Genomic DNA, 27,896 nt, shown 5'->3' with positions numbered 1-27,896 from the left:
GTTTGGATATAAACTTACCCAAAATTAACTAATGTTGGTTGCATCTATTAGAGCTCCCATCAGCACAGATCTAAGTTGCCTCAGAAAAAAAGAGTCCATCATCTTAAGGTTTTGAAGAGGATTGCTAAACCAACGGAATTTGTTGCCACTTGGAAAACTTCAGTTACATATGGGAACACTAGGATAAGTGGCTTCATATACTGAAGTATGACTTTATTTGGTAATACCTATGACATACAACTTTGACTGATTAGTCCAATTCTTGTTGCCTTCACTTGGGACCCACTTTTAACCCAAATGTCTATTTGAAGACCCATTTCTTAATCTCTTGACATGGTGACAGTGCGCCTGTTGTGACCCACCTTGGATCAGATTACGACCCACTAGTGCAGTGTTTCCCAACCTTGTGCCTCCAGCTGTTTTTGGACTACAATTCCCATCATCCCTTGCCACTGGTCTTGCTAGTCAGGGATGATGTAGTTCAAAAACAGCTGGAGGCACAAGGTTGGGAAACACTGCACTAGTGGTTTCTGACTCATCAGCTGAAGGTCACAAATACAGATGGCAGAAGCAACAGTGAAAAGCACTCTGCCTCTGTCCCACTCCTCATCCAGCTGTCACACCAACTACGCAGGTTTGCTTGTGTTTTGGTACTGGCCAAGCACCAGCCAGATGAAGTGGATGAACTTTAATATTAACAAGACTCAAAGCCTTGATTCTTTAAAATGATTTGATTAACAGGGAATAGGAACAGGAATCTGCAACACACCCAATTGTCCTCCCACTGTAGAGTCACACGCTTATTTCAGTAAGAAAAAATAACACTTTATTTGCAAAATAAAAGTAATTACATAGTGATATAAATAAACTGACATGTACAAATAATCTATGTAAATCCCACAAGATATATTTCTGCTCAAACACTTCAATGTCAAAGTGGGCCACCAAAGCTATCTACAGAAGCCAGAGGTTCTAAAGTCTGGCTTGGAAATAAATGGTGAAATCTGTGTTTTCATACATGAAGCTTCATTTATTCTTTTTTCTACTAACAAACATAGTTGAGTAGGAAAACTACTGAGAGCCTCAAAGTCTGACCTTTCAACATTTCTCTAGAGAAGAACACACCTCATTTTAAAGGCATTACTTTCATGGTTAACACTATGTAAAGCATAAGGCCTACTTTTAATCTCATTCCTTTAGATCAAATGCAAATTTGTGTTGAAAGCTCCTATGGATTTAGAATAACACTCTTAAGAAGGACAGGATACAGCTAAGCCTTGATGCTTAATGTGGAGGCAAATCTATACAACAGAGAATGCAAGAGGACATTTAACACTTCTCTTACACTGAAATGCAATTTCACACATAAGCTCCATTTACACAGGCACACTGACTTACTGAGCACCATTCCTTAGCTTCTTTTAAACTTGAACACATTAATGTTCAACTCTGGCAATGGAAAAAGAAGTACTGTCAAGATGTAAGCATCACAGTATCAAAGCAATGGAAAGCAGGATTCTCTTGGATGGTGAAACGCTTTGACAACCAGACTATCCAACACTTTTACTGAAACCAAGCTACCCTTTCAAAAAGAAAAAAGGGAGGAAGAACAAACAAAGCACAGCATTGTTAATCATGGTTTCTCCAAGTTCATTGCAGGTGCCCTTCCCTCTGAATTCGAAGGCGCTCCTTCTCCACTTGCAAACGTTCTTTTTCGATTTGCAATTTCTCTGATTCAAACTTCAAGAACTGCAGCCTCTCCTTCTCGAGCTGTAAGCGCTCCTTTTCAATTTTTAGTTTTTCAGTTTCTAGATCCAGAGGTTGCAAGGCAGGTTTTTCTGACTGGCTGGGGTCATTTTCCAGCACAGGTTTCTCAGCATGCAAAGCCTCAAGCCTCAGTTTCTCTCGCTCTATTTGTAATCTCTCTTTTTCCAGTTGAAGCCTCTCATGCTCCAGGTCAATGTGCCGTAACCGCTCTTTTTCGATCTGCAGGCGCTCCTTCTCCACTTGCAGGCGTTCTGCTTCGATATCCAGTCGCTGTTTCTCTAACTCCAGCTTCTGTTTTTCAAGGCTAATCAGCAGATGAGAATCTTCATAGGCCAGCCTAGCTTGAGCAGAGCTTAGATTGCCAAACTCTTCGATGTGAGTGAAATCAGGAAGGTCACTTTCCTTTTTAGAATCTGGCAACACTGAGGACAGAATCTCCTCTTCTTCCTCAATAGGAAACTAAGAAAATCAATTAGCAATTTAATGATGTTCTGCACTAGGTAAAGATACACCTATCAGCTGTAGGAAAGGCAAGGCAGAAACTTTATATAGCTTCTGAGAGAGGCCCTCAGACTAAGATTTTTGTGAGCCTTTGGAAGAGCACATTAAGATCTCACCTACATGTTTCATTGTTATCCAAACTTTGTGCAGATTGAGCAATGGACAAAGCAATCCTATCTTGGGGTGGGGCCCTGTGGTGTTCTCCTACTTCCTAAACCTGCTGGCCCTTTTTAGGGACAGGTCCAATGGACAAGAGGTCTGAGGATATTGCAGCTCTTTAGCTACCCTGACTTGCCCTCTTGTGGTCTCACCACTGGCATAAGACTGTTGGCATAACGTCTATGCCTGCAGAGTTTTCCTCATGGGGGCTCCAATGCCATACATGCCATCCTGCCAGCAGGCCTTTGAGTGGCACTTACACTGCTTCCAATGACCCATCAGTGGGCCTTCAGTCAGATTTTAGTATAAGGTTACCAGATGTTTTCAATGAATCCAGGGACACTTTTCAACTTCGATTTTGTATGGGGATTGATTTGTAAATCCAGGGACTGTCCCTGGGAACAGGGACGTCTGGTAACCTTATTTCAGTATTGCTCTGTAAAGGTGATTTCGCTTCAATTCTAGGAGACAACAGAATGAGTTGTCACCAAGGACTGAAAATTATACAGTAGCTGAGCTAGGAAATTTTACAAAAGGAAAGCATACAAATAAAATATACTTACCATGAAACTACTTACTTCAAAACTCTGTGGATCCTCCTCCTCTTCTTCCACTTTTATTTCTGTTAATGATCCACCTGCTTCTCTAAAGTCTGAAATATTCTGCCATTCAAAACTAGCTTCAGTTGGAAACCCAATTTTCTCATCAATATCTTCGTTGAGAGAATCATCCAAATCAGATGATGGAAGGTGAAAGCCAGCACCCACAAGCTTTATGTTGGTATTAAGCCGCTTCCGTTTCATAAGGGCCCTCCAATCGAGGTATCGCCTTTTCACTTCTGTCCCTGTCCTTTGCTCTCCTTCACCAACAGCATTAACACATTCTGCTATTTCCTCCCAAGCCTTCCGCTTCATCTCATTAATGGTTGTATTTAATTGTTTAGAAAAAAGCACTTCTCTCCTTTTTCGGATTTCTTTAAGTAGCGTTTGAGTTTCCTGAACACTAAAATTGCTTTTCCTTTTCCTTTTTAGCTGTAGCTGTTTCATCTTCTTCAGCTTTCAATGTACTTCTTCCTGTAGCAGACAAGAGATTAGTGATTTGCTATGTTCCTTAACAATCACCCTGCAATTCAGCTTGTTCCTGCAGTAAGATCTTGTTTCAGTAGTTCAGCTTTTCCTCTTATCTTTCATAAATGCAAAGAGCCAAGAAAGTAAATGCCATCGAGAAATATGCAAAGACTGAATTTTAACCAACGAACTAAAATCAGCTCAATTAAATAAAAACAAAAGCATCTAATAAAGGAACAAAAGGGGAGGAAACCTTAGAGGTTTAGACAAGACAACCAATTGCGTAATAATATTTACGCAATAGTATGGAAGATACTATTGGTTTCTCTTCAAAATAAGTGTTAGTGGATGCTATTTGTAAAAAAGATATAGTACTTCAAAGACATCAGGCAATCAATTGTCTAATGTGAATCTTTGAGGTATCCAGTTTTTATTTATAGAATGCAAAAGCCACCAGGTTTCACAAGATGTGGCAATGCTCACTGGCCTAGATGCCTTTAAAGGGGGATTAGTCAATATCAATGATAGATTTATCAATGGCTTATTCACCACAACAACTAAGGGAAACTTCCAGGTAGCTTACTTTTAAATACCATTTGCTGTGGTATATAAATACTCAGTTTTGGGACAGTAGGGAAAGTCCACTGCCTTCATTACCTGGTTTTGGGCTTCCCAAAAGCACTTGGTGAAACACTGTAGAAAACAGGATGCTGGACTACATGGTTCTTTGGCTTTACCCTGAAAGGTTCTTCTGCTGTTCTTAACTTCCATATGCCAGTTGCAAATGTGGCAATAGCCTGCTCTGAAATGTGTACATTTGTGTGACTGTACAATTCAAGTTTGCTTCTCAAAAGCTCTTTCCCATTTTGACAATCACTGAGGAGAAAAATCTGTTTAAAAGCTAAGGACCAAATTATCTATGGGGAAAGCTTTTATTTTTAAATTTATAAAACCTTTCTCCTGGTATTATGCTTTCTTCCAAAAAAAATACCAATGCTGATGATTTTTAGAAATGAAGAGAGGTTAATTCAGAAGCAGAGACAGATGCTGCATATATAGAGATGAGCTATTTCCACATCCTGTTGAAGCTTCTTAGAATTCCATCCCCCGCCCCAAATGCAGCTCCTTGCATTCCATCTTCTATCATGAATTTTCTACCACAAGACCTTGGTGTCATAGTGGATAGTTCGAAGATGTTGACCTATTGTGCAGCAGCTGTGAAAAAGACGAATTCCATGCTAGGGATAATTAGGAGAGGAACTGAAAATAAAACTGCCAATATAATACTGTTATACAAATCTCTTGCACAAATGCATTTGGAATACTGTGCAGAGTTTTGGCTGCCTCAATATTTTTTCTATCCATTCATGTTCTTCAGTCTATCCTCTCTTAAGATCCTAATTGCAAAACTAAAGATTGACTTCACAGCCTTTCCTCAAAACCAAAAAGTACTTTTCCAGATCTACAACAGCCAATGAAAACTGAAAAGTCTGTACACACATTATGTAAAAGCTTTACATCTTTCCAAGGAGCTGTCCACAGCAATTCCAGCACCTCTCTCTTGGGTAGCAACAGCTAATACAGAACACAATGTTCTGTAAATATATCTGGTGTTCCTTTTCTAGTATATTGCACCTGTCAATATTGAATGTCATCAACAAGTTTTATTTCCAACTTGTTTATGCTGCAAGATCCCACAATAATCTTCACAGTTTACCTTTATCCCAGTACCAATAGTCTATTGATCAGTGTGCAAATACCAATAATTTATCCTGTGCCCTCTGTACACTTACAGGGGGATGCATCACAGAAACCTGAGAATAAACTGATGATGTCAATGAAGTCTGGAAATCCCAGATTTTAACCTTGGGTTTAGGGAGAGGGTAATTCGTGGATCCATTTTGGATTGCATCTCAGATTGCCCTGGTCAAATCGTAAATTGAACTGGAGGTTGAATTCCCCCCCCCCCCAACATCTAGAAGAGGGATGAGCAGCCTGTACCTGTTAGCCTCATTTAATGTGGCTGTCAAGAAGGTGGTAAATGGGGCTAACAGTGAGAGAGAAGTGCCGTACCTTGCCTACTTTGGGTTCCACCTCTATCCTCCACCCACATATAAAGCACTCAGCCAATTACCCCAAAGGAATGTAGCCCTGAAGGTCATCAGCTGCAGGAGAATGCCTGACTGGGCAGGAGAATTTAGTGGTTCCATATGATTTTAGGAGTGGATTGTGGCAAAGGACTGTACCTTGTTCATGCACCTTCAGTGTTAACGACATCACACAGACTTCTTTGTAAACAGAACCAGGCAGGTTTTTCTTCTCCATGAGTTAATTTACTCTCCAAATGATTACAAGAGGCAGTAAGGGCTGCAGCTGATACTGTTGTGAAGAACACTGAATAACAGGTGACCAGCAATACTATCCTATGTTGCGAATATGATCAGAAAGATGGGGGAAGCACATGATATATATTTAAAGTGTCTAAGGGGGAAGAGAAGGCACAACATCCATCCTGTATGAGCTACCCTTTTTCACCATACAACGCCTGGGCTTTGATCAGCATATGTTCATATCATGGCCAGCACAATCCTAACTCGACTCAAAAAGTCCCACTGAGATCAACGCTGCCTGTTTCCTATGTTAGCTGACTGCATCACACTTATAAAGTGGCTTTTTTCCATATAAAAAAGAGATGCTGGAACTTGACCACCTTTTTTTAGGGGGAGCATCCAGCCAAAGTTGTTGAGCGACAGAGAGCCTTTGTATGATTGGAACAGGGTGCCCAGAGGAGGATGTTTTGAAAACTAGCTCTGGGTGCCGTTGATCAGGAAGTCGCCACCTCAGCATAGCCCTAATGGCCAACTTTCTCCATAAAATTGTGATGCAACCACTAAGTTTCAATCTACTTTTAAAGGACACCCTTTTTTAAAAAACCCACCTCATTGTAAGGAGAAAACAAGCACTGTGGGTGAGAGTTTGGCCCAGAACCTATTGTGCAATTTCCCATCTTGCAGCAGTTTACAAACAGGTATGTAGGAATAATTCGAAAAAGGAATATGGGGGTGGAACAAGAAGATGAAATAAGAAGATAAGGTATCAGAAGGCAACCCTCCTCAGCTGCTCTAGGAAATGAACTCTTGCTCTCCAGCGGGGCTGTTGCTTTAGCTTTCGAGTAGGCAGTCCTTGGTGCAGCCACTGTGTTTTATACACGTCGCACACCACTCCAACGGCTCTGGTAGGAAGAATGGGGATTTAAATCCAACAAAACAGCAAAAACACAACGACAATAGCGACGGCAGCATCCCTCACCAGGACCGGCGCGGCCCATTCTACCACCTCGGGGCTCCTTCGGGGGACGAGGGAAATGAGGGGCCGCCGCGGTTCACCTTCACACACACATACACCCCGCTTGGAATCTGAACGTGTGGAGATGTTACGAAGCGTTGTCGGCGGCGAATATTCTCCTCGGGAAAACGGGTGGGGCGCGGGGAAGCTGCGCACCTGGCGCCCCCCGGCCACGCCACGCGATGGCGGAAGAGGGGAAGGAAGCCCGTGAGGGAAACAGCGGCGGCGCGTGAACGGAGGCAGGGGTGGGAGAAGGCGGAGGAAAAGAGCCGAGCTTCCCCCCCACATACGCACACACCATAGCCAGGGAACTGGGATCTACCCCGGCGCTCCCTCACAGGCGGACGCGGCTCCTCCCCTTCCTTCCTTCCTCCTTCCCTCAGCGACTCACCTGCGCGCACCGCTCCCCCTTCCGAACAGCCGGCCTTTTGACCCACCCCCACCCGCCTGCCGCGGCCGCCGACGAGGCCGCTTGTCACTCACCCATCCACGCGGCGCTCCGATTGGACGGCGCCGCGCGCTCGCCACTCGCTCGCGCTCCCCAACGGTTCCAACCGCCTCCTTTCCCCAACTCGCGCAACTTTGCCCGCCACGCCCCCACTCGCTCTCTCGCGTTCTGACCCGTCCCCCGCCTATTGGTCGCGGCGGCTGCTTGTCAACGAACATGGCTTCCGTCATTGGTGGAGGAGGCGAAAAGAGGCGGTTGTTTTCGCGGCGCCTTCGGAGGAGAGGGAGAAAGGGCGAGTGAGGGGGCGCAGGCGAGGCGGCGGGTTGAGGAGGAGGCCTTCCCTAGGTAGGGGCGCAGAGGAGGAGTCGGCCTTCGCCCGTGTCAGTCCTCACCGGGACGGAAGGGGGCGGGCAAAGGGCGGTGGATCCCGTTTGCGATTTTTGGGATACCGCTGTGGAAAGGATTGGATCACCTCAGAGCACGCGCATGTTGCGTACCGCTGCCCACTGCGTTGCCGCCTACCTGAGCGGCGCAGCGGGAATGGTTGGGTGCGATCCCTGCTTCTGCAGCTTCAAAGAGAGGGGACATCCAAAAGGGGGGAACATGCTTTATAAACTAACATTTTTTTAAAAAAAAAACCTTCGTGGTGACTTATTGGGTACAAATATTTGTGCACGCCACATTCGTAGTTTGCAAAGTAGCCAGTTGTTGTTGGTGTTTGCATTTCCCTGTGCACATTTGCTTCCACTGCAGCACGCACACCCCATCGCGTACAGTATTGGCTGATGACATTTGCCTCCTACGATCCTCGGCAATGGAGAAGTCCCAAACCTTTGCAGCATGTGCCGGGTTCGGGTGTTCACTTTGCTCGTGTGTAAACGACCACTCAGTTCGGGAGAGTAGTGGCAGGGGCATGGAGGAGACAGGGAAGAGCATCTGTCTTGCAATGCAAGAGGTCCCAAGTTCAATCCCAGGTATAGCTTGGAGGGATTTCTTCCTGAAACTCTTGGAGAGCTGCTGACAGTGCTGAGCAAGGTGGGCCAAAGGTCTGACTTGGCAGCTTTCCGATGTCTTTGCATTGGCTGGGAGCTGGGAAGACAACATCATCTTGGAGGCCATAGATAAGTCCCACATCCTTACTGTGGGCAAGGCAGTAGCAGCAGGCCCATGGTTCTCCCTCCAGAAAGAGGGAGGGTGAACAAGTGGAGAATTCTCTGTAAAGAGCAGCCACAATTTCTTCCTCTATTTCATCCTGGCCCAGCCCTCCTTACCCTGACAGCAACCTTGTGCAAAGAGAAGGCAAGCAAGGGGTTGGTAGACCCACCCCCTCAGAGGGAGGAGGCAGGAAAGTCTGATTTTAACAGTATCCCAAGGGTTTAAAATGGAATGTGGGTGGCGCTGTGGTCTAAACCACAGAGCCTTGGGCTTGCTGATCGGAAGGTTGGCAGTTCGAATCCCCGCAACAGGGTGAGCTCACGTTGCTTGGTCCCTGCTCCTGCCAACCTAGCAGTTCAAAAGCACGTCAAAGTGCAAGTGCAAGGAGCGGTGTTTCCGTGCGCTGCTCTGGTTCGCCAGAAGTGGCTTAGTCTGCAGACAAACGCCAGCTCCCTTGGCCAGTAAAGCAAGATGAGTGCCGCAACCCCAGAATCATCCGTGACTGGACTTAACGGTCAGGGGTCCCTTTACCTTTACCTAAGGGTTGAAAAGCATTTTATAAGTGATCAACACTATCACTTACTTCACTCAGTGCAGGCCAGAGATAGAGGGTGAGCAAGCAGAGGGAGTGGCAGTGGCTGTCAGTTTCCTTATACTGGTCCTGGGCGTTAAATAGGAAGCTTTTAGAGTTCATACTTGTTTTGATGGTTCTATAGCTTTCCTAGGGTTTTAATGTAGATCTTTCACACTCCATTTGGGGCTAAGAAGTGGGAATGCCATCAGGCAACATTTCTATGCCTTCCAAAGCTTATATTATTCTTTTGAACATCGATCATAACTATTTCTCACCTTTGATTTTTACACCCAAATAAATCCCAAATACATTTTCTTGAAAGTTTTGATTACAACTGAACTTACTTTCAGGTAAGTGTTAAACCAAGAGCTTAATCATTTATTCAGAAGGAAATCTCTGCAGCATTCATTCTTCATTGTAAGGAAAGTGCTAAATTAAGGTATATGGAAGTGGTTCTTCATTGTGAGATAGAGCAGAAGCTTAACATACTAGTTCAACTGCTCAGTGTTTTTATTATGCAGATTAATGAACATTCCAGCACTCACACAGGTACAGACATATTTCTGTCACTTCAAGTGGCTTGTAGCACAGTTACAAATACTTTAAAGATTTTTTCCTTCTGCATATCAACGGCTAACCAGGGATGTCACTTCCATAAGGGATTTTTGGGATAATTACAAATGACCAAGAACACTCCTGTGTCAAAATAAAGCCTTCCCCCACACCTTCCTGCCTCAAAATGGCAGGTGCCCAGTATCCCCCAGAGTAAGGAAGCTAAAGTGAACCCCAGTGACACCTGTGGGGCCATTTCCTCTGGCAAAAATTGAAGGCAGCTGTGATTCAGATGATCCAGTAGGAAGCTCCAAGAGGAGGAGCAGAATCCAATGTGGCAGCAGGAAATTGCAGGAAGTTCAACAATTTTGCTCTGGACCCTAGAAACACCCTCACCCAACCTCAAAAACTGGGTGGAGTAAAAGTACCTCAGATGTAAAGACTCAGAGCAGCAGCAGAAAGAGGCAGCAACTAGTACTCTGGGAGCAGGGAGGAGTGCTTAGCAACACGTAGTGCTCAACTCTCAGGTGTGGTGGCCATTCTCTACCACTGATGAGTAGTGTTCAAGGAGGAGCAACAGGCACCGTTGCAGCAGGTGAGCTAGCTGGAAGGGACTGATCCTCAGCCTTCGTCTTCAGGGTGATAATACATGTCCCAAATTGAGGGGGTGAACTGACGGGGACCCCTCACTTCAGGTGTCACAAGGGAGAAGGATAACAGTCCCACCTCCTCCAAGGACTGTAGATGGATAGCTGGAATGTGCCCGAGTGCAATATTTTTTTGTGTGACAGCGCTCCAAATCACTGAGCCCTGGGTCTGCGAAGGGACTAATCCCCCCCCCCCCCGGGTGTGGGGAATAGATTACAATTGCTAGGGTGCTTTGAGGAAAGCTATAATAATAGAACATGATTCAAACCACTTTGTGTAGATGTGCCCTTTCCCGTACAATGTGCTGCAGCAAAATATCTTACTTTGAATGTCAGTTATTTAGCAATCATCATTTTTTCTGCCTTAACTAACCCTTTTCCTCAGTTTCCGTTAACATTTTTACAGCAAGGAAAACTAGATTGACTGTTCTGATTCCAATACCTTTATGGGTAGCAGACTTGATTGCTCCAGTGGACTTGGCAGAGGAGTGTAAAAGTGAAAATAAAAAACACAATGTATAAAAACAATGCATTGCATTTTGACACTGACATTTGTGATACAGTAATTGCAAAATAATATCTATTGAACTAGTGACCAGTTAGCAATAGTTCAATCAATTAACTGACCACAGGAAGAAATTACATATATTAAATGTTCATTAGCTCATGCCATATTTTACCTTTACTGATAATACAATACCAGAATAATAGAACTGTTTTGATGTGGTTACATTTTTAGTGCAAATAAATTCATATACGTTGGCATGCAATTCCTTTCTACATTATAATGTAGGCTGAGATCCGAAGAACTGCAACACTTGTTTCTCATGTCCAGCATACCCTAGTAGTGACTGTGTTTCTTGAACAATACATCTCCCCCTGGTGTACAGCAAATTATTTTTGAAACTTTAGTGAAAGGGACTTTCTAAAGCAGTTTGATATGTCGTGAAAATCTTGATCTTCAAAGGTTGGAGGGAAGTAAAAATTCCACTAGACTTGCCCAAGTTCTTGGGCATGTCTAAAATACCTCTTTGGATCCCAGCTACTATCAGGTAAGACTACTAGATAATACATACTCCTTAAAAGTGCATTTGTACAATTAATATTTTGGCCTCTAGTTTGTGTTTTGTAGTCTAGTTTTTGCAAGATGTTAAGCAAACACATCTTACAAAATGTTTACTCAGGAGTTAAGCCCCACTGAGCATGCATAGAAATGAAGCCTTAGAAAACTAGCTATATCCTTCTCTTATATCTAATGTGTTGTAAGTACATGAGATGGATGACAGAAGTAGGTATGTGCAACTGGCATGCCCTTAATCAGCTTTATACAGATCATCAACCCAGTTACAATTTAAGGAAGAATGAGGAAATGCAAAATTAGTATCCAAACAGTCATGAAAGATACTGCCTCAAAAATACAAGCTGTGCAGTATAATCCTTAACAGGTTCACTCTGGAGTAAATCTCACTGAATTCAAATATACCTACTCCCAAGTAAATTTACACAGGAAATGAAACTTAATTTTAAATAAATATAAATTTTGGCTACCTTCCCCAAACTGGTGTCCTCCAGAGATTTTGGGATCCAAACTCCCATCATCCCTAGTCAGCATGGGCAATGATCAGGGATGATGTGAGCTGTAGTCCAAAAATATACTGAGGCATTCAAGTTGGGGAAATACAATTACACTGATCTATTATAACCCCTCTATGATTTTACACCAGACTGATGAGATATAACCCGATGCAATAAGCACAAGTAAAACATTCCTATATTGTTTTGGACAAATGAAATAAAAACTTTACTGCACACTTGCTACCACAAGCATAAGCATAAAGGTACTTCCTTGGGCTGTGTCTGTTACCTATGGCTATCATAAAGAGAAAAGCACAGCCAACAGCATTGAAATGACAGACCAACTTAGGACCTATTAGTAACATCAACAAGCTACACCACTTGAGATACTGAATACTGTACTCAACTTAAGCCATTTTAATCTATCAGTGAGTGCAGTTCTTTGCCTACTCAAAAGTAAGTCCTTATGAGTTCAGTGAACATACTCCCAGGTGAACAGAATATTGCAGCCCAAGTTAATAAAAGTTGTTTGTGAAAATTATTGTGTGCAATGTTCCTATCAAAATAGTTGACATTTTATTTAATATTTAATAGAGGAAAATGCTAAATTAAGCTTTAAAAAATCCAGAATTGAGTAACTTACAGCAAGCCTACACATTTTTACTCAGAAGCCCACCCCACTAAGTTCAATGGGGTGTGTTCCCTGGTAAACAGTTAAGCCAACATCCAGAAAGCAACTAAATTCAGCCTATTTTACTTTACTACATATTATGGAAAGCTTCAACTTTTAACTCCATTTTTTTTCTACTGGCAAAACTATGATTGATCCTGGTTACTCTTACTTTGGCCCTAAAAGTGCATTAATCTGAAAACTTGGGCCAGGATGTAAACTGCTACCTAGGCTGAATGTAATTTTTGATATATTTTTTTCTCTGACCAGTTGACTCCAAATCATACCATAAATTGCTTTTCAACATATTGTAGGGTTGACTGGAGGAAAGGGGGGAAAAAACCCTCACATCATCTACATTACTCTTTAGTTCACAAAGCTTCTGGTTCTAGTTGTGGTCAATCCCTTTTTTTGGGGTGGGGGATTGCTACTGAAATTTAAAAAGAGGTGTTTGAATATATTCAAACATTCAATCAATCCCTGCTCCTTATTAAAATAAAAAGTGGCTGCAAACCATATTAGCAGATTGGGCCTCTAATATATGAGGCTTTTTGGCAAATGAAAAGCAAACAGAACCATAAAACTTGTGCAGCTTCTTATAACTGATATATTGGACTACACTGCTATTGCAAACAACCATGGGTCCCTATATTTATTAAACTTAATCACCTGACAATAGAACTCAGTTAGGGCTCTTGGCATGGGTGAAACCTCCTCCCATTCAGACCTACTGCTATGGTAGACTTGTACTTCATCAGTGATTTCATCAGGAGCATAATCTCCACCGAGGATGTAAATTTTATCTTCTATTCCAACTGCTCCTGCATTAAAACCAGCACATTCAAAAGACCCTTCCCCTTTCCAGACATATGTCTCTGGGCAAAAACTATAAACCTTGTAGGTGGAAAGGTCACAGATGTACAATGTGCAGTTCACTGGAACAGCTTTGATTAAGGTGGCGTGAAAGAACTGCCCAAATTCTGCTACCAGCTCAGACCACTGATCAGTTGCGGCATTATATTTAAAGAAACAATCAAGAGATGGGTTAAAGGCATCAGTAATTTCTACTTCAGAACCAAGCACATAAATTATATTCTGACATGCACTTGCTTCTGGATAATAGATACCTCTTGGTAAGGGACTCACAGATTTCCATTCCCCAGAGAGAGGACTGTATGCCTCCACATCTAAAAGACTTTTGATATCCTTAGATGCCCTTGTCTTCCCCCCTATTACAAACAGTTGATTTAGGGTCACAACAGATGCATGCATTGTCCTTGGCTTCTTCATGGCTGATACCGATGAGAAGCTGTCCTTCACCGGACAATAACACCAAGTTTGGTCAGTGGCATCATGATACGTTTCGGCAATATGAAGTCTAATTGTCCGGAAACAGTTTCCTACACACCCGCCAGTTATAAATAGCTTTTCACCATAACTAGATAAACTTGATCCGGGCAGATCTGTTATGTGCGTGTGCATCAGTTCTTTCCATTGATCGGTTTTAATATTGTAACAAAACGTATGTCGATGTACTCCGTCTTCCTCAGTTTTGTGAACAAGTATGTACTGTTCTGTTGTTGAAGGGCGAGCGTCTGGAAACAAACCGCTAAAAGTTTGCACACTTTTAATTGCCTCATTGATTATTACTAAGCAACCAGCGCTTTCAAGTAGTTGTTCTTCGGAGTGCAATACTTCCTGCAGTGTCTTCTCCGATAACTGATGTAACCTAATTTTTTTCATCAAGTGGGGAAGATGCTTCTGTCTTGTTTCTAAGTTATGTTTTGTCCACCAAAGGGCAGCTTTTAACACAGATTCCTCATCTGGGACATTGAGCTCATCTGCTTCTATACATTTTAGCAGTATCTCAAAATTCATTTCCAGAAAATCATTTGACTGGAGCAGCAAGGAAAAATGGCACTGGGCATATTTGAGGGTATGGTCAAACAACTGAGTGGACCCATAACTTTCGGAAATGGATAATAGCTGCAAACAGTTGACAAGATCAATGTTCTTAATTAGAAAGTCACTGCAAGCTTTCGAAAGAGTGGAAACTTGAAGAAAGGATGAAAGCTGAAATAACATTTCTACGTTATCGTTTGTTATCTCTGTTCTTCCAGTGTAGGCATAATCAAGAAATGCCTTCACTGCCTTGGGTGATAAATTACTAATAGTAACACTCCCATCATCTCTTTCTTTCATGTTAACTTCAAACATGGCCCTGCAGTTAAAATACAGAAGATGAACACACAATAAATAATCACTGATATCTGTTCCATCTGAATATAATGTAGAACCAAAACCATACAGCTTTAGGTGAAGGGAACTATTTTTAATAAACATCTTTTGGACATTTTAGGTAAATTATTTGTAGAGTGAATAAATGCAAAACTAATGCAGTATAAAGCACATTTAAGAAGAAGCAGGGTTTTTCTATGAGGTTTTCATTACTTTTAAATAGCTCGGCATGATAAATTCAGGCATCATTCCAATCAAGGTATGATGAGTGTATATCTTAAAACAAATTAGATCAGTTCGTAGAATAGGATCCAAACTACAGGCATACCTAAGGCAAGTCTAGTGGAATTTTTGGATTTGGTTTTTCTCTGCTAACAGCTACATCCACTCTCAAGATTCAGATTGCTTAGAATCTTTAAATTCTTAAAAGCTCAGAGTGAGTAAAAGAGCATGATGTATTGCCACAGGATTTCTGCTTCTGTACATCCAATTAGCCAATGTGGAGCCCACCTGATGCTGTTGGGCTATAACTTCCATCATCTAAGAAGCCAATGAGAGTTGCAGTTCCAACAACATAAGGTGGGCACAAACCAAGGTTCAATGGAAATGCAGCTCACCCTCCTGGAAGATAAGGGATACCCATGTTAACAGTGTTCTTGTTTTCATGTGTTGCAATTTCTATTATACCCAAAGTCTGGAATGTATTACAAGATGTATCTAGACCCATTTTTGTTTCTGCTTCGATATCTTGTACCAGTTTTCTGTGATTGTTCTGTTTTATGCTTGATTTTGTATTTTAATAAAAATTAAAATTATTTGTATGTCTTCTCTGAGATCTTCAATACTAGACACTGTCAAACAGAGGATATGAGCCAAGCAATTTGATTTGAAATGCTATACTGTGTTGCATCATAGAGTATCCAAACAACAACAAAAATACTCATTGAGAAACAGTTATTAAATATTCCTACAGATAAATAATTTTATTATCGATTAATGTAATCAATACATCCAGCAAAGGCGGTTTGCATACAGAAGCAGTATCTGTAGGTGCATGCCCTTCTGCATTGTGTTGAATTGGCTGCATATAGCTTTTAAGGCAGATGGTAATGCACATCTCCACCTGAAACCTACATATGAAGTTGTACACAGTGAATGGGTTGAAGTCATGCTATCTAACAAAAACAAATAATTTTAAAATCATTTCACAGCCATTTCACAGCTGACTGGATCTACTTTTGAAGGTCAACATAGGATGAGAATTACTTCTATGTTTTGAATAGGAGGGTTGTGAATTGAATAGAAGAATGAATTAACTACATCACATATGTAACAGTGATTTATATATATCTCCATGTTTATATCCATATATATCTATCTATGCACACAAGAACTAAATCATAAATAGGCTTACCTGAAAAAGTCACTACATGCTGCCAATACGCAACGGTGACATGGGATCACTTCATCTTTCACAAGTATTTTGAAGTCAAAAAAGTTGTTTTGATCTCTGAAGCTTTGCAGTACATTTAAGATTTGTTGGCCATGGCCTTCAGCCACCAAGGAGCTGGCTTTCTGCTCACGAGATGAAATTCCATTGCAAGTTGGGGTGCTAATGAAATCATATTGGTTGTCCATGGTTTCTGCACTCTATTCTTATTGCTGAAGGAGATAATACAAAAGTTAGACACACACCACAAAATTACTGACCAAAAATGACTTCATAGGTATGGTATACTAGGTGTGGTGATCCAAGGAATCTTTATCCATATTGGGAAAGGTGTATAAATATTTTAAATAATAAAAATAGATAGAAATGCCATCCAAATAATACATCACAGGTTGGAATCAAATCGGTAACTTGCCTCCGGGTACACTTTTAAAGCAAGTGATGAAGAAATCCATGCACAGAATGATGCTTGTATGCTGGTTTGCAGTGAATATATTTCACTGTAACCACCATGAGTTCCTAAGGCTTAAATGTTTTAAGTGACTTTTTTACTAAAAAAATAAAAATAATCTGTGGTATAAACTGTAACTATTACTGCATTGCTTTGTTTCTTTTTTTGAGGGAAAACAAGGTCCCAAAGAATTATACCCAAACCTTGCTATACAAACAACTGATTCATATATCCGAACAGCTAGAGTTTGCCCACTTTCTTACTTGTTTGTGTTTTGCTGGTCAATGGTAGCCATTTTGGGCAGAAACCATGGGGGTAAGGACAGAGATCAGACAAATCAGTTTTTCCTCTTTGGCTTTTGCTGATTGGCTGCTGCAGTTTCAGGCAAAAAGCATGGAGGGAGAAAACCTGGATCAAAAATGTTCCCACAGGAAATGATGGAAATAATCTGCTCATTATGCAAACTTGTTACTCTGAGTAAAGGTTGAATACCATCCTAACAAATGTATTATGATACAAGCTTTCATGGAATATACAGTATGATCACATCTTACACGGGATTGCATTCTGGGGATAGCATGTAAAGCCAGAATACCATATGGTCAATATAACCCTTTAAAAACCAGGTAAATGGCCCATAAAAAGCACACCAGCATTTACCTGTGCACAATGACCGTGTTGCTTAGTCTTCCTCATCCTCTTCAGGGCTTGAGGTTGCTCCAGGCGATGATGGGCAAGGCCTGAGCAACAGACTGCGAGTTGCAGGCAAAGTGGTTGGCTCTGTTTCAGCTTCAGAAGTTGATTGTGTGGGCTCACTTGCTACCGCTGCGTTTTTTGTGAGAAACATGGTACTTGGCAACTGTCGCTGTTGTCTCTTGAGCTGTTCAAACATTTCTCGATACAGTCTCAAACTGTCTGTGATACCTTGTGTGATTTTGAGGCTTCGTTCCATAGAGGGATCAAACTCTGCGATCAAATCATTCAGGTGTTTTGCTGTTTGGAAGACTTGAGCAAACTTATGCAGATTCCAACTTGCTGGCTCATCTTGTTCATCCTCCTCCTCTTCATCGTCTGTACTTGATCTTAGCAGTTCCTCCAGCTCTTCATTAGTCAACGTTCCTCCATGGCCATCAATTAACTCTTCAACTTCTTCCTCAATGAGGTCAACAAAGCCATCACCACCCACTTGTCTGGCCATCTGGACAATATGTTCCACTTCATTGTCAATGGTTGGGAAACCCTTAAAATCACCCACACATTCTTTCCACAACTTGCGCCAGCATGCATTCACCGATTCGGGCTTGATTGCATCTACTGCTTGCTTAATGTAAGTGATGCAACTGGCCATGTTAAAGGACTTCCAGCACTCAATGACATCAAAGTTGGGATCAGTATCCATAGCGTTACGTATCCATGAGAAGGTTAGCCTTGTGTAAGTTGCCCTGAAGCACCGAATCACACCTTGGTCGAGAGGTTGGATGATGGAGGCTGTGTTGGGCGGGAGAAAGACAACTTCAACATCATTATGTGCAAAGCAGAGTGCCTCGGGGTGACCAGGAGCATTGTCCACAATGAGCAACACCTTAAAGTTCAGTTGTTTCTCTTCAAGGTACCGCTTAACTTCCGGAACAAAGCAATTGTGGAACCAATCTTGAAACGTTGCTGCAGTTACCCAAGCCTTTTTATTGGGTTGCCAAAACACAGGCAGGAGATTTTTGTTCTTGCCTTTCAGGGCACGGGGGACTGCAGACCTGTACAGCAAGCCTGGCTTTATTAAGTGCCCAGCTGCACTGCCACAGAGCAACACAGTCACACGGTCGTTAGCTGCTTTGAAGCCAGGGGCTTGTTTTTCTGATTTGGAGATGTACGTCCGCTCAGGCATTTTTTTCCAGAACAGCCCTGTCTCAACAGCATTAAAAACTTGCTCAGGAAGGTATCCCTTTTCATCTAACAGTTCCTTTAATTGCTTGGGGTAGGCTTTTGCTGCTTCTTTGTCTGCAGATGCAGACACTTCACCAGTTGCGTGCACATTTTTCAGTTTGAAGCGCTTCCTAAAACTAGTAAGCCAACCGTGACTGGCTTTGAATTCCTTCACAGGCTGCCCATCCTCGGCAGAAGGTTTGAAGAGTGCATAGAGGCTGAGAGCCTTTTGCCGTAACATCACGCCATCAGTAGGCACGCGTTTCCGGTTCATGTCTTCAAGCCACAAGTTTAATGCCTTCTCAGTCTTTGCTAAAGCCTCGTCGTGCACCTGGCTTGTCACCTGAGCAGTTATTGGAGCACTTGCTGCCACAATGTCACGGATTTCTCTCTCTCGAACCTGGATGGCATGGACGCTCGATTCGCTGTAGCCATATTTGCGTGCCACACTAGAGACCGACATGCCATCTCTCAAGCAGTCCAGCGCCGCTACTTTTTCTTGCCGTGTTGGAACCAATCGTTGTTTCTTGTGTTGCACGCCAGCAGAGGGCGCTGGCTTGCGTTTGGGGGCCATGTTTTCTTAATCACCAAGGCTACTCTCAATCGCCAACTGCACCTCCTCACGTTCTCCAATGCTGCTCACACTGACTCCACCTCAGCACCCTTTCCTAAGCTGTACAATGATGGGTGGGATGTCGATGAGGTTTTTTTTCCCTCTCCCCCCCCCCCCATGCACATAAATTTGGAAATTGCCTATGTTAAATGTGCATAAGCCGTGATCGTACTGCAACTCACTTCATCAGACTCATAAACTACTGTCCTCATTTACAGATGCATGTGTATGTACCGGATTGGTCGTGGGTGGGTGTGATTGTAAAAGTTGAGGAGAACATGCAGAGTCACTTAGGCCAAAAGGAAGTGCAGCAAATTAATTAACAGCACTAATGCATAGCATGCTTGACGACACGAACACCTTGGCATCGGTTAGCCACTTAGGAGCAAAGGAAGCTGCAGGTCGCTGGTAAAATCGAGCTTGCTAGAACAAGCAACAGCTCTCCAGGGTTTCAGCCAGAGGACATTCCAAGCCCTACCTGGAGAAGCTGTGAACCGAACCCACGACCTTCCGAATGCAAAGCAGAAAATCTATCACTGAGCTACAGCCTTTCCTCTTCCACATATAAGGGGGGGAAATCCACTATAATTGAAACTCTCTCCTGCTTTTCCTGCAAAAGGACAACAAAACTGCCCTTCGGGAAACAGCAGCACTTATCCCTAGCATCATTCAGCTTGAATATCATCGCCTTACTGTCTATAGAAGCCCCGCCTTCGCAGCTGGGAGGAACGTCTGGGAACAACTAAGGGCACACGCTACGTAACAGCTTCAGTGGCTGTTCTGCGCATGCCCCGCGCGCATGCTCATCACCAGAGACGCCAATCTAAAACACGGCCCGTTCTATAGCGCTTTCCCTTTTACCTCAGACAACCCAGTTCAAGCTGCCAGGCTGGCGAGTTTAACACCCCTCGTTAGGAACGCGCCGCCTATATCCCAGCGGAGGCCTTCCATTCCGTGGTTTCCCCCTCGGTGCGAGCCGCTAACCACCCACCTGCATCCAGCGCAGCCACTCCGAGACCATCCGCGACACCCGACATCTGCAAAAGCCGATGCTCTCCTTCCATTGGCTCTTCCTGCTGCCCATCGTTCGCGTCCTGTATTGTGAGTGGCGCAAGTCCGTGTCGCTAAGAAAGCGCAAAAGCCCGCCTCCTCGTAACAGCCGGTGCCGCCGACGTTGTCAAGAGCGGGGACCGCCCCTCGCTCCCAAGAGCCATGAGCTCGATGAAAACAAAGAGACGCTTCAGGTTATCAATTGAAAGTGAGCGTCGGGGAGGGGGGGAAGCAATGTAAATAATATAGGACAGGGTTCTATATGGAAATTCAGATTCTCCCCCGCTTCTCCCCGTATTCTATGCAATGCTGTTGCCTCGCATGTGGCTGCTGTGAAGCAGAACTCAGAATGAGCACCACGCGCAACCTCCTTTTTTATTGTTATACCTCTATGTACTCTCCGGAGGGAGATGGTGATTGGTCAGCCGTGTTTTGCATCGGCTCCCGATTGGCTGCTGCGTTTCCTCTCCGTCGCTAACCTCCGCGAGTCCCTCCTTCCCTCCTCCTCTTTTTCGAACCTTCATCGAAGGGAGCGAGCAGAGGGGAGAGTGAGCCACGCGCACTGCGGAGCTTGCGCTTTATTTCCCCTCAAGTTTTGCTGCTGCAGTTCTGCAGCGCGGACTGCTTGTCCTGATTACTCGGAAGCAAGTCCCGTTGAGTCCAGCGGGGCTTCCTGCAGCCTTGGAGTCCACTGGCTTAAAAAGTTTTGGGTGCAATCCTAAACCACGCCTATACTCTGAAGTAAGCCCCGTTGAATTCGGCGAGGCTTACTCCCAGGTAAGTGGGGTTAAGAATTGCAGCCATAGGCTAGAGCATCTCTACGCTCAGTGCCCAGCACTTCGGATGTTCGAGTCCAGCCAGCCCCGTTCCCTCCTGGAAGCAGCAGCAGCAGCGCTATTTCTCCACAGGAGAGCAACGCATTCTCCCCTCTCCTTAAAAAAAAAAACCTGCCTAGATTGCTAGCAAAAGAAGGGAAACAATTTGTCTATTCGTGTACATTTTGGCCCATTGTCAGCTGCAATGTCTCGAAGTAATGCCAAGAGGAGCAGGTTTTGAAAACTGCAAGGGGTCCCACTTGAAATCCAGTCCTTGAGAGAAGAACTTTGGGGTGCATTTGCATTTAAATCCTTTATTCCCTTTCCTCAGTACAGTAGTTCCTAATCCTAAACACACCTGATTGGAGGTAAGCCCCACTAAATTGAATGGGGCTTGCAGAATTGCGGTCTGGGCAGAGGAGGCGTTTGTTTACGCTGGAGTAAAGACAGAGCATCGTTCTGTTTATATGATTCTGATCCTGCCCCTTCCTTCAATGACCTCACATGGAGAGGGCCTTAATCCATTTTGCATTGACAACAACCCTGCGAGAGACTGAAAGATGGTCATTCACGCAACAGCCTAACTTGAGTAGGGATTTGAACCCAGAACTCACTGGCCCAAGAGTTCTGTCAGCCTCCTATTTCTCTCCCCTTTCCGCCACGTGTGTACCCCTCGGGCTGACGTTTTAAAACATATGTTCCGGTGTGCTGTGGCTTCCTTGGAGCGTCTTGCTATGGAGAGAGTACGTTGGGCATTTTCCTATGGCACCTGGGTCCCTCGCCGTGAGGATTGGTTGCTGTCCATGTGCCTCATACAGCCTGAAGAAAGAGAGCGCGTCGAACAGTTTGTCTTCCGTCGCGATGCCAAGGCTGCAGTGGTATATTTATTCTCTTATTTTAAGATATACTTTGCTGAGATGAATATCTCTCATCTCTTAGTTGTTATTTTAGCATAAAGGTGGTGCTTCTAGACAAAGACTTTTGCAAGTGAGAGATGGATTGAACCAATAGAGTCTGCCCAGTCCCCTATGCTGATAACTGCTGTAATAATAATAAATAATAATAATAATAATAGTTTTTAATTTATATCCCACCCATCTAGCTCAGTTTCCCCAGCCACTCTGGGCAGCTTCCAATCGAGTGTTACAAACAATACAGCATTAAATATTAAAAACTTCCCTAAACAGGGCTGCCTCCATATGTCTTTTAAAGATAAGATAGCTGCTTATTTCCTTCACATCTGAAGGGAGGGCGTTCCACAGGGCGGGCGCCACTACTGAAAAGGCCCTCTGTCTGGTTCCCTGTGACCTCACTTCTCACAATGAGGGAACCGCCAGAAGGCCCTCGGCGCTGGATCTCAGTGCCAAACTGCCCCATCAGCATAGCGTTGGCTCCAGGGTATTGGGCGTTTGGGCCTTCATTGAGTTTCCTTAAATGGAGGGTTCTTTTAGCCTGCTTTTGATCTTGAATACTTGCAAAATGAAAATGACTGGATGGTGGGTCCTCTGTTGTCTATTGCCACTCTCTAGAGCAGGGGGTGGGAACTGTTTTCAGCCCAAAGGGCCACATTTGCTTATAAGCAGCTTTCTGGGGGCTGAAATCAGTGCTGGTCAGGGCCAGAAGTAGATGCTGGAAGAGCAAAGAATGCTTAATTTTGCCTTCGCACATAAAAGAGATCATAGATTTGGAAGGGACCATCTAGTCCAAGTCCTTTCAACACAGGAATCTTTTGCCCCACGTGGGGCTGGAACCCACAACCCTGAGATGGAGTCTCATGCTCTACTGACTGAGCTATCCAGCTTGCTAGTTTCTACAAAAACTGAAACACTCCTCTCTGTATCCTCCATCCAGACAAGCAGGAGAGAATATCTGAGTTCAAGGACACATTCCAGCCTGGCAAAAATACTCAAGGAGGGTACTAAGCAAGCCCAGTGAGGGCTTTGGCCTGGGGAAAGGGATGTGGCCTGGAGAGCATTCTGAGGGCCAGATAGATCCCTGGAGGGCCACATTCAGCCCTTAAACTTAAGTTTCTCTAGTCCTTTCCCAGTTGCCACCTCCCACTTGGCTATATCAAAAGGATGCAGAAGAAACTAACCATCTCTCTCCATCATCAATAACAATAACAATAATATTTATTACGGCCATAGGCCCATACAGGTAAAAACAACACATAAATAACAGCTTGTGCACATAGGGGGGAAAAAACAGTCGCTAAAACACCACAGTAACAATAAAATACTATAAAATGGAATGGCATACTACGCCTTAGTTAGCTTGTAGTGCTCCTTGGCGTCGCTTTTGGGTAAGGACAGCGACCAGGAACCTAGCCACATTCAGGGTCGTATGGGTATCCTTATCCTGCAAAATTTGAGCAAGGTGGAATTTTGGTGGGGTACCCTCTAGTTTCTGTATGATTGATCCCAACAAATTTGCCCGTGGCACATTGAACAGGGGGCAAGTGAACATGATGTGCTGGAGCGACTCCAGCGTCTCCTTATCACATTCGCACGCGGCGGGGGCTTGGCCCTTTGAGAATCTATGTCTCAGGACGTTGGAGGGAAAAACGTTGAACCTCGCTTTGGTGAAGGCCAGTCTGTGGGCAACAGTCGAAAGGGAGGAGAGGTATGATGGAACACAGTAAGTTAAAGTGACACCAATGTTCTGGGGTGAACAAACACCTCCCCCCAGCATATAATTTCGCTGTAGATCGATGTCATCCAGTCTTTGGCGGATCAGTCTTTGAGCAGTAATTTGGTCTAATTTTAGGGAATCTGAAGGAGAGATTCCATAGCTCAGGAGTTTGGCATGAATTCTACTAGTCCAAAGGCTAGCGAATTCATCTCTCCATAAGCACTGAACAAGGTAGTGGTTTGGTAATCTATGCCACAATGATAACCAATAATTGAAGACTTGCTTCCACAGGCAAGTTTCTAAGGATGCGATCTTCAGTTCTAGTCGCATGGCTGCGTTGCTTACGCACAGGGGGAGCATTAGGAGCCGCCGCAGGAATTGATTTTGCAGTGTCTCAAGAGGAGCAAGATCTGTCATCACGGCCCAAAGCGGGGCAGCATAAGCTAGCACGGCAACCACTTTTGCCTTGAACACCTTTAGGGCCGAGGGAACATGCAAAGCTCCATCCGAAAAAAAGAATCGGAGGAGCGCATATGACAAAGTTTTGGCCTTGTTAAGTAGGTGTTGAATTTGAGCTTTCCACCCCAAGTTGTGTTGAAAAATAACTCCTAGGTATTGAAATTTTAGGACTTGCTCTATTTTTGCTCCACCAAGCTTCCATTCGTATAATCTCCGGCTTCTGGAGAAAATCAGAATCTTGGATTTAGCATGGTTGATGGTTAATTGGTTGAGTTGACAATATGTGGCAAGGATCTTCAAAGCTCTGGTTAGTCCAACACGTGTATAGGATAGAATTACCGCGTCGTCCGCATATAAAAGGAGTGGGCAGCGATAGTCCGCAAGTCTAGGCGCGTGTGTACTTGGAGATGAGTTAACTAGGGGTGCTCGCATGTCGCTGATGAATAGGTTGAATAGACAGGGAGCCAATATGCATCCTTGGCGCACTCCCTTGTTTATTGGTATCGAATTTGTGAGGTCGCCCGCAGGGGTAAGTCTCACTCTAGCAAGGGTACCTTCATGGAGCTGACTTATAAGCCATAGGAGTCTTCTATCGATGCCCTGTTTCGCAAGTTTCTCCCATAGAATATTTCTAGGAACGCTGTCAAAGGCTGCCTTTAGGTCTAAGAAGGCAGCACAGAGGTAGCCCCGGGGGGGAGAGGAGTACTTTCGTGCCAGATGGTAAAGAACTATCGCATGATCGGTTGTAGAGCGTTTAATTCTGAACCCTGCTTGTTCGTGGCCAATCTGATTAGTCTCATCTACCCATCACAATAGTTTAGTCAGCAAAAAGCTGGCATAAACTTTCCCTATGATCGAAAGGAGGCTGATGTTACGGTAGTTTTCCGGCTCCATTGGAGAACCTTTTTTATGAATTGGTACTATAATGGCCTCCTTCCATATTTTGGGGATGAGGCCAGAAGCGTTGATTGCATCAAAGGTTTTGGCCAAGATGCCAGCCCACCATTTTGGGTGTAGTTTAATGGCTTCAGCAGGGATCAGATCGGGCCCTGGGGCTTTACCCGGTTTCAGCTGAGCTATTAGCTTGGCTATTTCGTCCGGATCGGTGGGAGGCCAAATAGGTAGGTGGGTAAACAGGTGCGTCAGGTGGTCGGAGGGAGCATCTGCCTGTGAGAAGCATTTCTTCAGGAACAATTCCCATGTCGGTGCAGGGATGACTGCCCTTGGGTATTTCCTCACCCTTCTGTTGATCAAAGACCAGAATTCCCTGGATCTGTGTGATTTTGAAGCAGTAATCAAAGCCTGCCAGCGATTGTGTTGCCACTCACGTTTGGCAATTTTCTGCGTGCGTTTGTAAGCTAGCTTGGCTTGTGCATAACTAGCTGGCAGAGTAGCTGCATCGGAGGTCTTATATACATTATATATAGCACGGAGGCGCTGTCTTGCTTGTTTACACTGAGAATTATACCAGGGGGCACCGTAAGTATATTCATTTCGATTTAATATTTTGGGTGGTAATCTGAAGAAGGACGTAAGATCAGTCGTATGATGGTGGAAGCGTTTCAGCACTATGCTATGCTCGTCTGAGGCAGAGCCTATGTTAGGATGGGGCCCGAGGATTACTTTTTGAAAGAATTCCTGGTACCTTTGAGCCTGGGTCTCCGACCATTTGATTCCTCTTACTTGGAGAGATTCGTTGGTTACCATCTGGGTCGCATGTCTATGGGCCTTCGGCTGCCAGTTCAGGGAGAGCTTGGCTACAAGGGGAAGATGATCACTAGATTGTATATTCTCGATCTTAAAGGTGGAAATGCACTTAAGTAGATCCCTGGAGACCAACAGGTAATCGAGGACGCTGTTTGATTTAACGCTCAGGTGGGTAAAATCCCCAGGAATGTCAGGGAGACATGTGCCATTTAAGGGGACCAGATTTAAACGGATGGCCATTTGATAGAGGAGTACTCCAGCCTCATTTGCTCTGTGGTCTTTAGAAGTTCTCCTCATGATATGATCCAGATCATAATTATCAAGGTTTGGGGTAACCCACCATTTGGCTTTGGTCAGCGCGTCCCAGTTTGCTGCTGTGCGGGCGTTAAAATCTCCACCTATTATGGCCAGGGTATTAGGAAACTTAACATAGCATGAGAGCAGATGCTCTTCTAGCGAGCCCCATTTAGAGCCAAGTTCGGGGGAAGAACCCCCAGGTGGTAAGTAGACATTTGTAACTAGAAGTGAGATCTTTTCCCCCGCAATCAGCCCAGTAAGGGCGTAAGGAGGCAAGGCCTGTACTAGGGTAAGTTTAGAATGTAGGTTGAGGGAGATGCCTATTATTAGGCCCCCTTTAGGGCGGCCTCCTTTCAGGGAGGGGCAGGCGGGGAGTTCTAGAAGCTCAAAGCCATTTAGGCTTTAACCAGAGGTTATCAATTTTCTGTTCGAGGTTACATAGCTGGGAGGATAGCGCATCGATCTTCTTGAATATGCAATTAAGGGTTCTGACCACAAGATGGAGATGTTCATGTTGTTCTTGTCTTGCGCAGTCCTCAGTTCCGGCGTCCCGTACCACCCCCAGTGGGACACTCCCTCCTCTTCCAAGCTTGTCCGCAGCCTTAATCTGAGGTGAAAATAATTCCTCTGGTGTTGACGTTGTTTCTGGGGACATTAAAGGATAGAAACGGTTCTGGGTTTTCACCCTATAGCAGTGTTCTGTGGGGTCACTCCATTTGCCAGACACGGGGGGGTCGGTTTTTGATTGTTTGGCTCTTGGGGAGGGCAAAGCCTCGTCACAGTCTCTTAGGCGTTTGCCTTGACCCATCGTTATGAGTCGTTTAAAATGAGTCGTCTAAAATGAGTCGTTTGAAATGAGTTCTTTTATAATAGCAGTGGTTAAAAGGTAATAAAAAGTAGTAGAAATAGCAATACAGCTGAATGTGAGGTGGCGAGAAAACAGTGAGTCGAAGGCTGCTTCCAAGGCTGCCGGAGAATACAATTATCTGCTCATTAAAGCTGATTTACGATGCAGGCTTCACAGTTATCGGCAATGTGAACTCCTAGCATAGACTCCAACACCCTGGTACAATCTTCAGCAAGAACTTGAAAGGCTGGGAGCCACAACACAAATTTAAGGAGGATTCAAGAAGAGCTCCGGCAAATGCGTCTTACCTCATCGCCATCATTTTTATTTTTTAAATTAAATTTGATGGTCAATTTATCCTGCCCGGGGCAGCACAAAGCGACTTACAACCCACCAACCAAACAGACAGACAAACCCTCCCACAAAGGTATATTAAAATCAAGAGGAAATAGAAATACATTAAAAACACCCCACCCACTTCTAAAAGGCCATACCAATTAAAGGCCAAAGGCCTGGTTATAAGAGAAAGTTTTTGCCTAGAGATATATAATTATGGCTCCAGGTCTTGGCTGAGATCAGCTTTCATTTAGCTCCTCTCCTCCCAGAACTGCCCCTACAATGGTAATGCCTCCTGGTCGTTTTATAACTTTATTATGTAATGGAATAAAAGAGTTGAAAGGAGGAGGAGACGTAGATGCCAGGCTCTTCGGTGGCATCCATGCATGCTCTGTAATGTCTACTTCCAGCCGACGTTTTAAAATAAATGAAATGTAAATCGGCTTGAGTCACTGCAGAACTGTGTGGTATGGTCCATTCTAATCAGCTCTGTAGGCAGATGTGAAAATGGGATTTCTGTTTGCTGCTTGTATTATCTCCTGTGCTATAGGTGGTGCTGGTGCTCAGCGGATAATATATGAGTGCAATCTTTCTAATACTTTTCTAAATCATAAAAATAGCC

At 44.0% G+C, this 27,896-nt stretch overlaps 3 protein-coding genes across 8 annotated transcripts in view; 1 reads left to right on the top strand and 2 right to left on the bottom strand.

Moving 5' to 3' along the window:
- Positions 1-800: 800 nt before the first annotated feature.
- Positions 801-7,433, bottom strand: MSANTD4 (Myb/SANT DNA binding domain containing 4 with coiled-coils). Of its 4 annotated transcripts, none has more exons than XM_081910029.1 (3): positions 7,323-7,433; positions 3,006-3,500; positions 801-2,226 (listed from the first exon to the last, which is right to left on the bottom strand). In XM_081910029.1, the coding sequence occupies exons 2-3, from the start codon at positions 3,471-3,473 to the stop codon at positions 1,651-1,653; spliced, it is 1,044 nt and encodes a 347-aa protein (XP_081766155.1). In that variant the 5' UTR covers positions 3,474-3,500; positions 7,323-7,433; the 3' UTR covers positions 801-1,650. The 4 variants fall into 4 exon arrangements, with proteins under 4 accessions (XP_081766155.1, XP_081766154.1, XP_081766156.1 ...); XM_081910028.1 differs by having other exon boundaries at positions 7,231-7,326; XM_081910030.1 differs by lacking the exon at positions 7,323-7,433 and adding an exon at positions 7,138-7,205.
- Positions 7,434-12,201: 4,768 nt separating this feature from the next.
- Positions 12,202-20,418, bottom strand: KBTBD3 (kelch repeat and BTB domain containing 3). Of its 3 annotated transcripts, none has more exons than XM_081909861.1 (3): positions 20,124-20,418; positions 16,113-16,360; positions 12,202-14,681 (listed from the first exon to the last, which is right to left on the bottom strand). In XM_081909861.1, exons 2-3 carry the CDS (start codon positions 16,334-16,336, stop codon positions 13,076-13,078), a joined length of 1,830 nt encoding a protein of 609 aa, XP_081765987.1. In that variant the 5' UTR covers positions 16,337-16,360; positions 20,124-20,418; the 3' UTR covers positions 12,202-13,075. The 3 variants fall into 3 exon arrangements, with proteins under 3 accessions (XP_081765987.1, XP_081765988.1, XP_081765989.1); XM_081909862.1 differs by lacking the exon at positions 20,124-20,418 and adding an exon at positions 17,260-17,391; XM_081909863.1 differs by lacking the exon at positions 20,124-20,418 and adding an exon at positions 16,863-17,233.
- Positions 20,419-20,701: 283 nt separating this feature from the next.
- Positions 20,702-27,896, top strand: part of AASDHPPT (aminoadipate-semialdehyde dehydrogenase-phosphopantetheinyl transferase) — a 28,169-nt gene continuing 20,974 nt past the window's right edge. The window contains exon 1 of the mRNA XM_081910092.1: positions 20,702-21,875. Coding sequence (XP_081766218.1) covers positions 21,693-21,875 — 183 coding nt within the window. The 5' untranslated portion in view covers positions 20,702-21,692. The remainder of the gene's footprint in view (positions 21,876-27,896) is intronic.

Source organism: Podarcis melisellensis, assembly GCF_964234715.1.
Source record: "Podarcis melisellensis genome assembly, chromosome: 4".
Lineage (NCBI taxonomy): Eukaryota > Metazoa > Chordata > Lepidosauria > Squamata > Lacertidae > Podarcis > Podarcis melisellensis.
Note: the sequence above shows the minus strand (reverse complement) of the source record. Positions and strands in the feature narration are given on the sequence as shown.